The following is an 18678-nucleotide window of genomic DNA, read 5'->3' as shown; positions in this document are numbered from 1 at the left end:
GCAGCCTTTTTTAATTGCGAGATGACACTTTTAGACACTCCCACTACTGTGGCAACAGTAGTGACACCTTGACCATCTTTGAGCATTCAACTGCTTGTTCACTATCATAAGTACTCAAAGGATGTCTTGCAGACACGTTGCCATAACAAACAGAATGTTGCACTACTAGTTACAACAACAATCTTCATCAAACACTGTACTGTATGAACTGTCAAATGCATACAGAGCACTCGTACACAGGCTTTGCTGTAGTTAACACGTCCTACCTTCTACATTTCCTTTTACTATCACTGGTTGAGTGTTACCTCTTTCATAGTAAGTGGCTGTTGTTCCTCAGCAAGTTCAATTTCTCCATAAGTAACTGTCATTTAGTGTACTTTGAGTGCTTTTGCTGCAAAAATGATGTGGTGTAGTGTATCATAGAATATCACCACTGAACAAAGAAATGAAAAATTACGGCTAAGGTTTGCCCATCTCCCAACCTCATGTGCAACCATTCTGTCCAGTTATTTCAACCAATGTATTATAGACTTCTCCCATGTTATACTTAAGAGCAGCAACTGCATCAACCCTACATTCCAATCTTGTTTTACCCAATGGCTTCAGTGTTAGAGCAGATATACATTGATAAGACAGAACATTATGACCAATGCCCACCGCGCAGTTGGATTCCATCTGGTGATGTTGCGGGCATGTAACATGCTATGAAAACTACATATGTGCAGCAGAGACAGATGGGGGACCACCCTAGCAAAGACTGTGGATGAGTATGTTCACATGCTACTGTCACGAGCATCTACAGAAAGAGGTAGATTGACAATTAAACTACCATCAGGAGTTAAATGGTTGGACGTCCACGACTCTTCACAGAATGTGAGGTTCGAAGGCTTGTCTGCTCTGTAAAGAACGATAGATGGTGATCTGTGGCATCTCTTCTGAATGAACACAATGCTGGTGCACACAAATGTTTCAGAGCACACTGTTCATCATACACTGTTGAACATGGAGCTCCACAACCAAACCACCCCTATGAATTCACATGTTGACCCAACGACTTCATCAATTACAATTGCAGAGGGTATGGAGCCATCAGGATTTGACCTTCAATCAAAGGAAACATGTTGGCTCTTTGGGTGAACCACATTTATGCTAAACTAGGTCAATGGTCATCTCCACAAGTGCCATCACTGAGATGAATGGCAGCTTGAAATGTGCAGTGTGCCATGGACGGAGGCTGGCAGTTGCAGCATTATGCTATGGGAGACACTCTCCTGCACTTGCATGGGACTTTTGGTAGTAATTGAAGACACACTGACAGCTGCAAACCACTTGCATCATCCATTCATGTTTGATGTCTTCCCCGATGGTGATGTCATCTTTCAGCATTATAATTGTCCTTGTCTCAGAGCCAGAATATGTTACAGTGGATTGAGGGGCATTATAGTGAACTCATGTTGATATCTTAGCAATTAAATTCACCTGATGTAAATCCTATGGAACTTATCTGGGTCGCTATTGGGCACCATCACTGTGTACGCAAATCAGTGACCCATTATTTATGCAAATTATGTGTCCTGAGTGTAGACATCTAATGCCGCATACCTCCACAAATCTACCAACAAATTGTTGGATCTGTGATATGCAGAATTACTGAGGTATTTTCCTTGCAATACAGACAAACAAACCATTAAGCAGGTGGTCATAATATTTGGACTCATCAGTGTATGCCCATTCAAGACTACCCAGCACCATGTAGCCACAGAAAAGGAATCAGATTTTTTTCTCACCAAATAAGAGAATTAAACTGCATAAACTGATGCCTTTGTGGCATCATTCTGTTCATTATGGCTCCATAATCAAGAAAGAAAAGGGAATGAGGAAGAAGTGAAAAGAAGTTACAAACAATGCACAAAAAATTAATTTAGATGTGTGTGGCAAGAAGAAGAGCAGTGCAAATGGTATATTAATGGCAGACCCAGATGAGAGGGAGTAGTGGGGGATAGAGGCATGCATCTACCCACATGTAAATGACATTCTAATCGTAACTTGTGGATCCAAAAGATTATGGAATGTGGTGTGCATTGCATATTTTACTTATTCTTTATTCATCTGTTTCAAAGTGTTTTTCTCAGTGATACTGCTACAGGTGTTTAAGGTGGGGTGTTTAGGAACTGTTAGGGCATCATATGCTGACATTTATTTTTATTTATTTATAATACAAAGGTTTCCACAGTTGTAGGAGCTTCCATGCTGACTTAGGTACATTTTAAGAGTTGTGTAGGTGCATGGTAGAAACTGAGGTGGAAACACTAATACTAGCAAGCTTTGCTATTTTGAAAGATACACCCAAAATAACCAATTCCAGTGCTTCATTTCTCACCTGTCTCACAGTATCAAAGACATTTTCCAGTAAGACACTACATTTTACGAACGACTCATATTTTCAACTTATTCACACATTTATTCATTTACGTGAAACTTTCATTGTCTTGTTTAATTCATCTTTTCGGAACCATATTAAAATTTAAGATCTTGCCACCCCTAAAAACCTGCCATCTGGGCAGTGGTATGGTTTGCCCTCTGCCCCCACCCCCAGAACCAAGCGACAAACACACTTCAGAATTACAAACATTCAAAGTTAAATTATAAAACATGATTTTATTGTCTTTTTGGATAGCAGCAATAAGTGGATTTCTCCTAAACATGGTAATTAATTTTCATTAAATCTGTGTTACAATGATATTTATAGAACAACCATATAAAACTTCAGGATTACACATATTTTGTCTCAACATACTGTCATCATTGTAAAATTTGCATTTGTTCTTATAGTTACATTTCAAATATATAAAAACTATGCTCTGAGCTGAATATTGCCAAATGATGTACTAAAGTATGAAGACTTGTAAAACACATTACCACAAATAAAGCAATTTCATTATTAAATTAATATAGATCAGAAGGCAGTTCTACCTTGTGGTACAATTGGTAACTAACTCCCAAAAGCTTGTCAGTTACCACACAGCCAGCGTGAGCTTCATAAGACCAACAGACTTGAGGTGAGCCACGGCACAGAAAAAAGCCAGTTTTATAAATGTGCAACAGTAGCCATGTTTTATTATTATTATTTTCATTGTTGTTGTTGTTAATTCCCCCTTAAGGCAGTGCTACAATACAATCAATTTTCATGGTATTTTCTTCTGTCTGTTTCTTTTTTCTTTCCAAAAACCCTCATATATTCAGTGTGTTTTTTCTATCTCTCTTCTGGCCACTTTTTCGCATTTTCTTCTCTTTGGGTGCTTGCTGAAATTTCTGTTTTCTGTATTTTTTCTCTGTATTTTTCCCTGTCTGACATGTCTTCTGTGGAGAAGTTCAGTTTCTTGAGGTCTTCCACAGTTTCCTTTTCCCAGTTGGTTTTCACTGCATTAGTTATCACACATAAGTTGTGCCCTTACTAAAGAAAGGTAATGTGGAGAGTATTGAAAACCACAGGCTAGTTTCACTACTGTCTACACTGTCAAAAATAATTGAATCGATCATGAAAGACAGACCAATAAGTTAGATGGAGAAACACAACCTTTTCAGCAAAGCACAATTTGGTTTCTGAAGTGGAAGACATACAATATCAATCTTTACAGAGTTCACTAATATGATAATTTAAGCTCTTGACATGGATGACTGTGTTCCAGGCATATTCTGACTTGTACAAGGCTTTTGACGCTGCTGACCATCGTGTAACAAATACTTAGCTTTTAGGGACAAATACTTATTGTCACTTAACATGGAATGAACACCCAAAGAAAGTAGCAAAAAGAATGTCATCAGTATGTTATGCTCTTATGGTTCTGTCACAAGTCCATAACAGCCAACATCTTTTGACGACATCCTATTCCTATGTACTTTCAGTTCTTAGCTATGAGATGCTTTCCTGGGGATCAAACGCACAAAACTTGGAAACAACTAATATTCTGCAGAAAAGGGCCATGAAAATAATAAACAGAATAGTAATCAGGATCATTATAAAGATCTATTTTTAAAAAAGTCCTTATTGTGCCAAGTGAGTATATCTACCAAACTGTTGTGCAAATCATGAGAAACATTACTAAGTATTTCATTAATATTTCTATACATAATCACTTAACAAAAGTCAGTCTGGACTTTCATTTACAACAAACAAAATACTCCAAACAGCATTTTCGATCAGTTAAATGACACTATATAATAAACTGACCAAGGAGGTCAAAAAGATTACTAAAATACATCTGTCCAAAAATGCAGCTGAAACCTCTTTCATAATTAATACATGCTGCACAATTAAAGATTATTTAGAGGATTCAGTGCAGTGGTTAGTAATGAAAGGGGACAACTACAACAAACTGTCACCTGCAACCCATGATCTCAATGTAATGCTTTTATAAGAAAATTATATACTAAGATTTATAGTGCATGACAGTAGTGTCTAGTCATTCTCATGAGCTCAGCATCTCACTTGTCTTAGGGGGATGCGGACTTAGTTTTTCAAGTGGATTGAGGGGAAGGCATCAAGATGTGCATAGGGTATAGTTGCATGTTTATGGGCCTGGAGTCAGTTTTCCAAACAGACTGGAGGAAATGTAAGGGTCACAGCAACATACTCATTGTCCAGGAGTCACAAACAGGTGACTTTAGTGAGTGAAGTGATGCAGTGCAAAACTCTGTTTTACACTGTACACTGAGGTGACAAAAAGTCTTTGGACAATGACATAAACATATACAGATGGTGGTGGTATTGCATACTCAAGGTATAAATGGGCAGTGCATTGGCAGAGGTGTCATTTGTAATCAGGTGATTCATGTGAAAAGATTTCTGACAAGAGAATTAACAGACTTTGAATGTGAAATGGTAGTTGGAGCTAGATGCATGGGACATTCCATTTTGGAAATCATTAGCGAATTCAATATTCCAAGATCCACAGTGTCAAGAATGTACCGAGAATACTAAATTTCAGGCACTAACTTCCTCACAGACAACACAATGTGTAAAGTTGTCAGTGTTAACAGACAAGCAAGACTGCATGAAATAACAGCAGAGATCAATGTGGGATGTACGATGAACATATCTGTTAGGATAGTGTGGTGTGTCAATGGGCTATGGCAGCAGATAACTGAAACAAGTGCCTTTGCTAACAGCATGTCATCACCTGCAGCACCTTTCCTAGGCTTGTGATCATGTTGGTTGCATCTTAGATGACTCACCTAGTCAGATGAGTCGCAGTTTCAGTTGGTGAGAGCTGATGGTGGGGTTTGAGTGTGGTAGAGGCCCCACGAAGCCATGGACCCAAAATGTCAACAAGGCACTATTCAAGCTGTCAGTGGCTCCATAATGGTGTGGGCTGTGTTCACATGGACTGGACTGCATCCTGTGGTCCAGCTGAACCCATCATTGACTGGAAATGGTTATGCTCGGCTTCTTGGAGATCATTTACAGCCATTCCTGGATGTCAATGGGTCACAATTGTTTGTGATGGGTTTGAAGAACATTCTGGACAGTTCAAGTGAATTATTTGGCCACCCAAATCACCCAACATGAGTCCCATCAACATTTATAGGACATCATAGAGAGGTCACTTCATGCACAACATCCTGTGCTGGCAACAGTTCCACAAATATGGATGGCTATAGAGGCAGCAGGGTTTAGTATTACTGCAGGGGACTTCCAATCACTTGAAGAGACCATGCCATGTTGAGTTGCTGCACTATGCCTAGCAAAAGGAGGTCCAACATGATATTAGGAGGCACCCCTTGACTTTTGCCATCTCAGAGTAAGTTATCTGGTGAAAACTGTGTGTAAATCAAAGAATATTGTAAAAATGGATGAGGAGAGACACTGGCATCATTTTTAAGAAGATATAGTTTACTCTGACAGACCATCCTGGTTTATGTTTTCTGTGGTTTTTCTACATCATTTCAAGCAAATGCCACGGTGGTTCCTTCAGCAAGACCACAAATGATCACCTGTCATATCCTAGTGAAAATATACTGATTTATTCTATGTGTATGTACGTTTTGAGCCATTTATTTTTATTGTATTATGATGACGAAACCTATATCATTTTGAGGTGATTCCTGGAAAAATAAATAAATCAAATCACCTGTTTACCCAGTTAATATGAAAAAACATTAGAAAAAAGTCTAACAGAATTTTAGCCAGTAGCCAAGAATTGTGTTCCATGATAACTTTGCCTTGGCAGCAGTGGTTGTCTGTAATGGAGGCACTGACCTACGTAGTGGGGCAATGACACAAGTGTAATAGTTAGCAATATTTGTAGCAACCCAGTGCACCATGGTGTTGGAAAGAACAGCCTAATATTACCATAAATCTCAGGTATCTGTTGGGGAACAATGAAAATAGCAGGATACCCATTGCATTGTTCGACTATTTCTGTTGACATTCTAGTAACATCAGAGGAATGTACTCCTACAGATAGAAAATGAGTGTGCACACACTCTCCATGTCACCCTATGTACCAATCATTTGTGAGATGTGATTTGGTCTGAAGTGTTGACAACAGACTTTATACAGTTGGTACAACAGGTGATTTGACTTGGAACACAATCTCCTATAATAATGTCTCATAATTATCTATGTGCACAGATGCAGGATAGCAATGTACCTAGTGGAGGTGACACAAGATTCTGAAATGGGTACTGAAGACCATAAATTCATGCATATATGACTCTGTAACAGTGGTCATATAGTGCAACCCATATAGTATGTGCACAAAACTTCATTCATGTGGAATCTCTGCCTGAAATCCTCCTTCTCCTTTTTCACAAATGCGTAACCATTATATCCCAAAGAAATCAGAATGTAATGTTGATACACTACTCAAGCATAGGAACTACTAACCTGGATGTCTGTGAGGTCTTCCATCACTGTTCACACTTCCTCCAGGACCCTGTATTGCAGTAACTGTAACATCAAATATCTCCCCAGCTGCAATAGTTGGCTTAGTGGGTTTGTATTCTGTGTCATCAAGAACTATACCTGGTCTTGGCCTGTAAACGTTATATGTAAGGTCTGTACCTGAAGAAAAAATCATAATATCATCTTCAACAGGAACACAAACAATGTCTGTAAACATTACTGCCATTGCAAAAATTTCTAAGAAAAAGTAACATGTGTTCAAAATGAATAATTGCAAAGAAAATGAGCATATACACAGAAGGAGAGCCAAATCAATAATATGCCAAAAAATGGTTTTCTGACCACTCTGGATTCTATTGGAGCTAGCAACAAACATATAAAATAGTAGTTAAGATGCAGAAAATGTGGATTCAGACTGATTGCAAACCTATAAAGAGAAAACTACAATATCTCTGTGGGAAAGGTAATACTATAAAAATAAACAGCAACCAGCAGCAGAAAAAGTGCTATATATATTTTTTGTGTGTGTGTACATTATGACCACCAGGACCTATTGCCATCCAGGCAATAGCAGCGTCACCTGGTGAAGAATGACTGCTAGTCAGACACACAGACAGTGCATGTAGTATCAGTGAGCAAGCCGTCTACGTGTAGAAAGGGGACGTTGCGCAATCTATCTGAGTCTGACTGAGGGCAGATTGTGATGGCCTGAAGGCTCACATTTCAGAAACTGCACAACTTGTTGGGACTTCGAGGAGTGCTGTGGTGAGTATCTACAAAGCACAAGTCAAACCCAAGATGAAACCACGTCCACACATGGTGGGGTTGTGCGGCCACCCACCCCTCATTACAGATGTTGGACATTGCAGGCTGGGCAGACTAGTAAAACAGGACAGGTGGCAAACTGAGTCAGAACTAAGATCAGACTTTCATACTGGGCAGAGTATAAGTGTGTCTGAATACACAGTGCACCAAACTCTCCTAACAATGGGCCTCCGCAGACAGCGACCCATGCATGTGCCAATGTTAACACTGCAACATCGGCAACTTTGACTGTAATGGGCATGTGACCTTTGGCACCAGACATTGGTGCAGTGGCAGAGTGTCATATGGTCTGATGAATCCTGATGTCTTCTTCATCATGCTAATGGGAGGGCACGAATCTGTCATCTTCCAGGGGAACAGCTCCTTGACACCTGTACTGCGAGATGGAAATAAGCTGGCAGTGGCTCCATTATACTCTAGGAAACATTTAAATTGGCATCTGTGCATCCAGTAGAGTTTGTGTAAAGCACTATGATGGCCAAGGAGTATTGTACACTGGTTGCAGACCATGTATACCCCTTCACAATGATCACGTTTCCTGATGGCAGTGGCACTTTTCAACAAAACAATGTGCCATGTCACAAGGCCACAAGTGTGAGAGAGTGGTTTGAAGAACACAACAGTTAGTTGCAATTAATGTGCTGGCCCCCAGATTTGCCAAATCTGAACCCAATCGAACACATCTGGGATGTGATATAACATAGTGCCAGAGCTCATTGCCCCCCCCCCCCTCCCCAGAATTCATGGGAATTAGGTGACTTGTGTATGAAGATACAGTGCCAGCTCCCTCCAGCGATGTACCAAGGCCTCACTGCTTCCATGCCATGACATATCACCATTGTTAACTGTGCCAGAAGTGGACATACTGGTTTTTAGGTAGGTGGTCATAATGTTCTGGCTGATCAGTGTATATAGTAGAAACAGTTTTCAAAAACACAAAAGTAATTGTATCAGACCAAAAATAAAAATATATGATCAGCAAAAAGAAAAAGATGACAATACTAAGCTCTCAATTGCAAGAATTTTGAGTACAAAAGGCAGCCAAAGAAATAGACACTCGAAGAAAAAATGTCCTAAACCTGGCAATAGGTAAAGATAATCAGGTCCTAGCAATAAAATTAAATGGAATGAAAATACTGCAGTCTGGTGTGCACTCCAGGTAAGAGACAAATAACGCAAATAAGTTAATATGCAAAAAATTAGGAAATAAAAAGGTAATGATAGCAATGCTAAAAGAGAAATCAATGAGAGTTATTTAGAGTGAACAGGAGTTGTATACAAACATTGGTATATGTGTGTCTAAACTCTGATGGTGGAAATTTGTCAACAACATACCCCTCCAACCCCTCTGTTGCCACCTCATTATGACTTGTCTTATGATAACTCACCACTGGCTTATACAGGCTGATTTCACGATGATGTTACAAACTTTCAGAGATTATGAGGAAGGGGAGATGTATTAATTTGACATAAGGGGACCTGGTCTGGAAATGACCGAGTCTGAAGCTTTTAATGAAAATTATTGTGATACCGCTGACAGTGGATCACTTCTACAGCAAGTTCTTTGTTTTCCATATTTTGGGAGGAGGTAGTATGGACAAAAACAAGAAAAAATGTTCAGTAAACATGGGCTCTAAAGTGCATACTTTAAGAGCTATGAACACTTGTTCAGTGGAAGAGATGTGTTTCCCTGTATCTCAGATGACCAAATTGTAAGATATGCTCTTTAGCGCCCATGTCTACTGGACTTTTTTTTCTAGTTTTGGCTCATATTATCTCCTCCCAAAATATGGAAAACAAAGAGCTTGCATTAAAGAGGTCCACTGTCAGAGTTATGAGAATGAGTTTCGCTTATAACTTTTGACTTGGTCATCTCCAGACTGGGGTCCTTTACCACTAATTGATACATTTACCCTTCTCCATCATCTATAAAAGTTTGTAACATCATCATGCATGCCATTTATCAAAATATCGTTTATCTTACTTTGTTTTAACTTTTTCAGCATCTCCCACCTTGTTTTATTTACCTATCTTCCTAGTCCAACCTATCCACCACAGGTTCATATTGGCATTTCTAAACATTTATTATTTTCGGTCTGCCATCCTCCCTTCCCCCTTTTCAACACACTCCCACTGTTTTAACATCTCTTCCTAAACTTTCGTTTTTTGTGTAGTTCCATCAAACCCCATCTTCCTCTTCCTTTTTTCACTCTGGCCAATCTAGAAAAATGATAATGTAGGGCATTAGGATGCATGACAAATAGGTTTTAGGGGCCTCGCCAAAATTTATAATGACTTCCTTATTTTTTTAGGGCAGCTCTTTGTGCTAAAGCCCACTTATTCACTCTTTCATTATTGTGACTGACACATTTTTATTTCTTTGTTTTTTTGTGTGTGAATCAACCAATGACGGTTTGGTATTCCTACAGTTCTAATCATAATTACTACACTACTATACTGTATACTTTTCAATCATCAGTATTTTTGTTATTATAGACCCATCACTTATGATTTTCTGTCTAGTTAAAGACTTCATTCTTTAGGTGTTTTATCTGGTTTGCTACTGTAATTCTCATTATATTCATAGTTGTGATCATTATGATATCTCCCACTGCAGAACAAACATATTATTATACTAGTGCTGGATCCGGTTGTTGTGGCTGAACGGTTCTAGGCACTTCAGTTCAGAACTGTGCTGCTGCTACGGTCGCAGGTTCGAATCCTGCCTCGGGCGTGAATGTGTGTACTGTCCTTAGGTTAGTTAGGTTTAAGTAGTTCTAAGCCTAGGGGACTGATGACCTCAAATGTTAAGTCCCATAGTGCTCAGAACCATTTTGAACTAGTGCTGGATCAATATTTTTAGTGTAACATTTTTCACATTTATACCTGCAATCTCATTGTTTCCTTTCTTGGTACGCCTTTTCTGTGTTATCAATAGTTGATTTCGCCTAATGTAGTTTTTCAGTAACACACCCTCATAATACCATGCTTCTTTGTCTCTTCTGTCCAATAGTTGTTAAATGAAAAGAAACTGTATTAACTTCTCTTCATTTTTTGTCATTTGCCCAGTGGTTTAGTCAACGATTACTGTCAAAGTTTTTTGTTTAAAGGAAAGTTCTTTGGAAACTGCCTGTGACCTGAACAGGCAGCCAGCAGGTGCTTGTACAATTGGCCATACAGAAGATTTCCTGGCTTCTATTTGCAGTACATAATTCTTCAGTTCCTTTCAGCATTATCTGTGTCATTGGATTTTTCATACACATAAAAATGTCACCTATGTGTGTATATATATTCAACTTTTTATCCTTTCCACTGTAGAAATCTGTCTTTTGAAACTAATCTCATACTTATAGTCAAATTTATTTGCTAGATACAGTTTCTATAAATGGTTCCTTTGTTATCAGGCCAAATTTCTTTGAAAACTTTGAATATATTTTGTAAATCTGAGGTCAAGTTACTTATATGTATTAAACAATTGCAATGGCATTACTAATATATTAACTGAGATTAGAAAGTTAATAGGAGAACTGAACTTTGGTGCATAACTGAACAAAATACAGTAGGCAACATTCTGAAAATTATTCAAATAGAAAGTAAAGAATTAACACAATTAATTCCATTGCCAGAATAATAATGAGACGTGTAATGTGCTTTGCAAGTATTTAGTTGTTCTGACAGAAGACTGAACTCTAACACTTTTTAAAAAGCCATTAAATATTATTTACTGAATTTTAGTATTACTGACTTCTAGTTGTAACTTAGTTCAGAAACAATTTCTACACTATCGTTATTGGTCTTCATTTTAAAATACACCCACAATACTTCAACAGATGCAAGCATTTGGTTGTGTTCTAATATTGCAAGAAGTCTGGAAGTTTAGGTAAGTATTTCCTCAAATATTTAGTATATTTTCTCATATAAAATGCACCTGCAATGTGACACAACAAGCAAATTGCAGATAAAGAAATAATCTGACAATTACATTGGAGAGGTGAGAAGGACTATATTTTTTTCTATTATTAAGATGTTTGTCATAAACACTAATAAGTCACATGGACTGAAATTAAACATGAAATTAAACAGGAATTTATCACATTAGGTAGATATAAAAAAGTAAGTTAAAGGGAACTTATGAGTAGAATGAGTTGTGACAGTTCAACAGACACAAAATGACATAATGATTTTCACATCCCTAATCACACTACACACATATTTTTAAATACAAAACCAGAATATTCAAAGTTTGTGAGTAAGTCAATAGACAGTAAGAATTCTATGTCAGTTAACATTTTTTTAAATATATCTAAAGCTACACTTATATTTCAAGGAAACATTTATATAAACAACATGTAAATGTAAACAGATTACTAGGAAGGACTGTGAAGAAAATTGCTTCAATGTATCAAGAGTACTGTGACCACAAATGATACAATGCAACATTAAAATGCTATACAACAAACATACTGACCTGTTGACTGTGATGCAGTATGGAAATTTGTTGCTGAATCAGGAAGTTTTGCTGTGTGAATCTGATGTATTGGCCATTCATGCATTGATGATTCTAGAACTGGCTCTGCTACTCCAACGCCAAGTGCTTCTGTTGGAGAGATAGCTGTTGTTGTTTCTGGAAGTGTCACTGAAGTTCGTCTTGGAACAGTAATTTTTTCTGTTGATGTTGTTTTTGGCAAAGTGGTCTTTGGTGTGCTCTGCTTTGGTGTAGTGGGTTTCATGGTTGTTGATTTTGTTGGTGGTGCTTTCGATGTAGATACTTTATCAACAACAGTCTTGGGTGTTGTTGCTTTAGTGGAAACAGTTGTAGCTGTTGTCTCATTTACTGTTTCAACTGCTGAAGTAGTATGCAGTGATGGTTTTTCAGCATCTGCTATAGCTGATGTGGGATCAGTTTCATGCTTGAGGGAGGTATTTGATGGAGCAAGTGAGTTGTTATTTGCTGATGAAGCTGTTTCTGTTTGTACTGTTTCCTTCTCATTCTTCTGTGAACTCCCACTTTTATGGTCATGTAATACATTTCCAGGATCTGTTTCAGCTCCTGATGCATCCACACTGTCATTTTTACTTGGTGCTTTAATGTCGGTAATCTCTTTGACAGAGGTAGAGAAACTTGCTGTTGTCATCACTGTGACTGGTGGAGAATGTGACAGTTCTGAGTCACCATAACTATCAGAGAAATCTGTGGAATATATTTGCTCTTTAGGAGGTTCCATATCTGAAATGAAATTTGTAATAATTAGAAAATGTTATACAAAGTTATGTAATTTGTTTGTTTTTATTCTATATTTTCTATTTTTAATGCAACACCGTCCACTATGGAAACATTGGCATAAAACACAAAATTGTACACAAATGTGTCACTTAGTATAATTCACACTGTAAGCCAGACTTTATTAAAAAGCATTCATACAGGTCAGAACTGTTGTGTTGTTGTTGTTGTAGTCTTCAGTCCTGAGACTGGTTTGATGCAGCTCTCCATGCTACTCTATCCTGTGCAAGCTTCTTCATCTCCCAGTACCTACTGCAACCTACATCCTTCTGAATCTGCTTAGTGTATTGATCTCTTGGTCTCCCTCTACGACTTTTACCCTCCACACTGCCCTCCAATGCTAAATTTGTGATCCCTTGATGCCTCAAAACATGTCCTACCAACCGATCCCTTCTTCTAGTCAAGTTGTGCCACAAACTTCTCTTCTCCCCAATCCTATTCAATACCTCCTCATTAGTTACGTGATCTACCCACCTTATCTTCAGCATTCTTCTGTAGCACCACATTTCGAAAGCTTCTATTCTCTTCTTGTCCAAACTGGTTATCGTCCACATTTCACTTCCATACATGGCTACACTCCATACAAATACTTTCAGAAACGACTTCCTGACACTTAAATCTATACTCGATGTTAACAAATTTCTCTTCTTCAGAAACAATTTCCTTGCCATTGCCAGTCTACATTTTATATCCTCTCTACTTCGACCATCATCAGTTATTTTACTCCCTAAATAGCAAAACTCCTTTACTACTTTAAGTGTCTCATTTCCTAATCTAATCCCCTCAGCATCACCCAATTTGATTTGACTACATTCCATTATCCTCGTTTTGCTTTTGTTGATGTTCATCTTATACCCTCCTTTCAAGACACTGTCCATTCCGTTCAACTGCTCTTCCAAGTCCTTTGCTGTCTCTGACAGAATTACAATGTCATCAGCGAACCTCAAAGTTTTTATTTCTTCTCCATGGATTTTAATACCTACTCCGAATTTTTCTTTTGTTTCCTTCACTGCTTGCTCAATATACGGATTGAATAACATCGGGGAGAGGCTACAACCCTGTCTCACTCCTTTCCCAACCACTGCTTCCCTTTCATGCCCCTCGACTCTTATAACTGCCATCTGGTTTCTGTACAAATTGTAAATAGCCTTTCACTCCCTGTATTTTACCCCTGCCATTTTCAGAATTTGAAAGAGAGTATTCCAGTTAACGTTGTCAAAAGCTTTCTCTAAGTCTACAAATGCTAGAAACGTAGGTTTGCCTTTTCTTAATCTTTCTTCTAAGATAAGTCGTAAGGTTAGTATTGCCTCACGTGTTCCAACATTTCTACAGAATCCAAACTGATCTTCCCCGAGGTCCACCTCTACCAGTTTTTCCATTCGTCTGTAAAGAATTCGCGTTAGTATTTTTCAGCTGTGACTTATTAAACTGATAGTTCGGTAATTTTCACATCTGTCAACACCTGCTTTCTTTGGGATTGGAATTATTATATTCTTCTTGAAGTCTGTGGGTATTTCGCCTGTCTCATACATCTTGCTCACCAGATGGTAGAGTTTTGTCATGACTGGCTCTCCCAAGGCCATCAGTAGTTCTAATGGAATGTTGTCTACTCCCGGGACCTTGTTTCGACTCAGGTCTTTCAGTGCTCTGGCTCTGTCAAACTCTTCACGCAGTATCTTATCTCCCATTTCATCTTCATCTACATCCTCTTCCATTTCCATAATATTGTCCTCAAGTACATCACCCTTGTATAAACCCTCAATATACTCCTTCCACCTTTCTGCCTTCCCTTCTTTGCTTGGAACTGGGTTGCCATCTGAGCTCTTGATATTCATACAAGTGGTTCTCTTCTCTCCAAAGGTCTCTTTAATTTTCCTGTAGGCAGTATCTATCTTACCCCTAGTGAGACAAGCCTCTACATCCTTACATTTGTCCTCTAGCCATCCCTGCTTAGCCATTTTGCACTTCCTGTCGATCTCATTTTTGAGACGTTTGTACTCCTTTTTGCCTGCTTCATTTACTGCATTTTTATATTTTCTCCTTTCATCAATTAAATTCAATATTTCTTCTGTTACCCAAGGATTTCTATTAGCCCTCGTCTTTTTACCTACTTGATCCTCTGCTGCCTTCACTACTTCATCCCTCAGAGCTACCCATTCTTCTTCTACTGTATTTCTTTCCCCCATTCCTGTCAATTGTTCCCTTATGCTCTCCCTGATACTCTGTACAACCTCTGGTTCTTTCAGTTTATCCAGGTCCCATCTCCTTAAATTCCCGCCTTTTTGCAGTTTCTTCAGTTTCAATCTGCAGTTCATAACGAATAGATTGTGGTCAGAATCCACATCTGCCCCTGGAAATGTCTTACAATTTCAAACCTGGTTCCTAAATCTCTGTCTTACCATTATGTAATCTATCTGATACCCATCTACAGAACTACAATTCACAAAATTTTGTGTAATTTTATTGACATATTATTCAGTTTAATTTAATAGCTTAATCTCTTTGCAGAAATTAAATTTAGCTACTTCACCTTTGCTAAAATTGATTAGATCCTTCGTGAAACTGATTCTGTCAATCAGAAGCATGAATAACATCAAAATATGCTAATTTTGGCATTGTGACATTAGAAAACATGTTACAGAAGACACTCTTTCTCCTAAGAGAGTTTTTACTTAGAACACAAATGAATATCAGCGAAACATCTCTATCATTATATGATATTAAATACTCTCTTCTATCTGTCATGCATTCTGTGCTATTCTCCTCTCATTACTTATATTTATTTTTAGTTTCATTCTCCAGTCTTCACCTGTTTTACATACTTGGTATCACACATGTAGAGCCACTTGGTACAGAGTTGTTTCTTCTCCATATCAGACACAGTCATGCACATGCGTGAGTGTGTGCGCGCGCGCTCACACACACACACACACACACACACACACACACACACACACACACACACTCTGTAATACTTCCATGAGACATTCTATAAAGCATATCATATGAGACTAAGGAAACTACACATGCTAAATCATGACAATTTCAAGTGAAGAACCAAATACTCCAATGATTCCAGACAAAGCTGAAGTAACAAGGAGAGGATCTCCATCAAGTTTAGTTGCAGTGCCCCAAGTTACAACTTCAAAAATCACAGCTGAAACATCTAGTCACTTCACTTCAACTCACCCCACACACAACCAAAAAGAACCACAATGTTTTTTATGGAGAGTAATTCCTGAGAAATGTTAAATTCATCCTGTAAAATATCACACTGGAAAGAAAACCACAACAGTAAAGTGTAATGAATGGTATTTCATGAGTAACTGTTAAACACAAGGTAGGCCTAAGGAACCAAGTGAGTAAGTGATCATCAAAATTTAGGCTCCTTTACCAAAATGTGCAGGCCCTATCAAATAAAGTTTATGAGATGGAAATACTGTTACCATATGAATTAAAAGAAATGTCAGTTATATTTGTTAGTGAACAATAGTTAACAGAAATTATGTCACTTACAAGGATAGAGTGCTACTCTTGGAGAAACCTGCATATATGTTAGAGAAGACATCAAACACTGTTGCTTAAAGTTCACTGATCAGCTGGGGGAAAGAGTATTACTTCCAAATTTCTACTACAGAATTGACTAATTTAAATGAAATTATTATTTGTATATATAGAAGCCCAGATGGAAACATAACTACTTTCCTCAAAATTCTTGAGTAGGCATTTAACAGTATAAAAGTGTTTAGTAAAACAACTATCATGTGTGTTGACTTTAACATAGATTTCAACAAGAACTAAAAGGACAGATTAAACATTGCAGCCTTATGAGAAATTTACAACATACACACAACCTTTTAACTCCCCTACCAGAGTCACCGAGCAGTACTCTAGATCAGGTACTAATAAAAACAAACATTTATACAAAACTGAAAATATGAATAGGTTTCGGTGATCATTAAGCACAATTTATTGAACTCCCACAAGCAAAACTTAGAATTCCTCAGGCACTAACTGAAAACAGAAACTTGGAATGATATATACAGTTGTATGACTCTAGTAGGGGAGTTAATGGTTGTGTGTATGTTGTAAGTAAAAAACATGTAAAAAATCTGACATATTCATGGAAATATTCTCACATGATTTCAGTATTTCTTTTCCAGTTAAAAACCAAAGATTCAAAACTAATAAAAGAAATGTTTCCTGTCTAACAACAGGTATTGAAATATCTTGAGCTGAAAGAAGGAGACTTAATGAAATTTCAAAAACATAAAATGTTACTGAAGAATTTCTGGTGTCTTTCAAGAATTATAAGAGTGCTTCATGAAGTCATAAAAGAATGTGGGAGACAGTCGAATATCAAGGACCCCTCCCCAATAATAAATAAACAAAAATTTATATGTAAACCTCCAGCTAGACCAAGACAGCAAAAACAAGCTTTTAATACATACTTTCCAAATATTAGAGAACAGTTAATCTGTGGTATGAAATCTTCCAATAAAAATTCTACCACATCACTAGCAAATCTAAATAGAAATGCTGACCCCCTATTTCTTCCCCCAACCAACCTTAAAGAAATTATACTAGCAATTAGTAAGTCAAGAACAAAATTTGTATGGATGAAATTCTGGATTATGTCATTAAAAATCCATGTGGCCTTATTTCACTACCATTAGACCACCTTTTCAACAGTTCATTCACAACTTGAATCTTTCCTTCCTGCTTAAAGATAGTGAAACTCAAGCCACTGTTCAAAATGGGCAAGAAAGAAGACATAACCAATTATAGACCTGTTGCTTTGCTATCTGTATTTTAGAAAATACTAGAAAAAGTTTTTCGTAACAGGTTGTTAGATTGTCTAGAAAAGTGCAGTATAGTATCCACTACTCAATGTGGTTTCCGGAAAGGCTGATCAACAGAAACAGCAATATTTGAATTTCTAAGTGAAGTGCTCCAAAAACTTGATAATGGAGGAAAAGTGACTGGCATATGCCTTGATCTGCCTAAGGCCTTTGGCATCACACATCAAATCCTATTGCTTCAGAAACTTGATAGTATTCGTATCACAGGTACACCTAACAACTGGCTTATATCATATGTTACTGGCCACAAGCAAGTAGTAGAAATACAGCCTTAAGAAGATAATAAACCAATCAGACACTATTTTGATTACAAGTAAGTAAAGCATCATGTACCAGAGGCCTCAGTGCTGGGTCCAGCAAAACAGAGTCATAGCACTATCCAGTTTGCAGATGACACGAGCATTTTAGTCAGTGGGAAGACAGCAGAAATGTTGCAGACAACACTTCTGAGACATTAACTACTGTTGTAAACTGGTTCAGACAAAACAAACTAATGATAAATAAAAGTAGAACAATAGCATTAAATTTGCATTTTGTCAGGAGAAACTGTGAAGAGGATATAAAAATTCAATTATCAGAGACAGATATTACAAGTGTAGCTAAAACTAAATTTCTTGGGATCTAGCTCCAAGATAACCTTATATAGGATACTCAAATGACCTGCACAGAACATTAATACTAACTCAATAACTTTTACAGGTGACACAGTTATCTACAATGAAGTACTGTCTGAAAAAGCTGCATGAATATCCAGTCAGATTTTGATAAGATTTTAGAGTGGCGCAAAGACTGGCAACTTGCTT

At 37.7% G+C, this 18678-nt stretch overlaps 1 protein-coding gene across 2 annotated transcripts in view; it reads right to left on the bottom strand.

Annotated features, from left to right (window-relative positions):
* Positions 1-18678, bottom strand: part of LOC126469985 (mucin-6-like) — a 283915-nt gene that overhangs the window by 48882 nt on the left and 216355 nt on the right. For both annotated transcript variants that reach the window (XM_050097429.1, XM_050097430.1), the window contains exons 5-6: positions 12201-12959; positions 6890-7066 (exon numbers count right to left, since the gene is read on the bottom strand). In XM_050097429.1, coding sequence (XP_049953386.1) covers positions 6890-7066; positions 12201-12959 — 936 coding nt within the window. The remainder of the gene's footprint in view (positions 1-6889; positions 7067-12200; positions 12960-18678) is intronic.

Source organism: Schistocerca serialis, chromosome 3, assembly GCF_023864345.2.
Source record: "Schistocerca serialis cubense isolate TAMUIC-IGC-003099 chromosome 3, iqSchSeri2.2, whole genome shotgun sequence".
Lineage (NCBI taxonomy): Eukaryota > Metazoa > Arthropoda > Insecta > Orthoptera > Acrididae > Schistocerca > Schistocerca serialis.
This window is presented reverse-complemented; position numbering and strand designations above follow the sequence as displayed.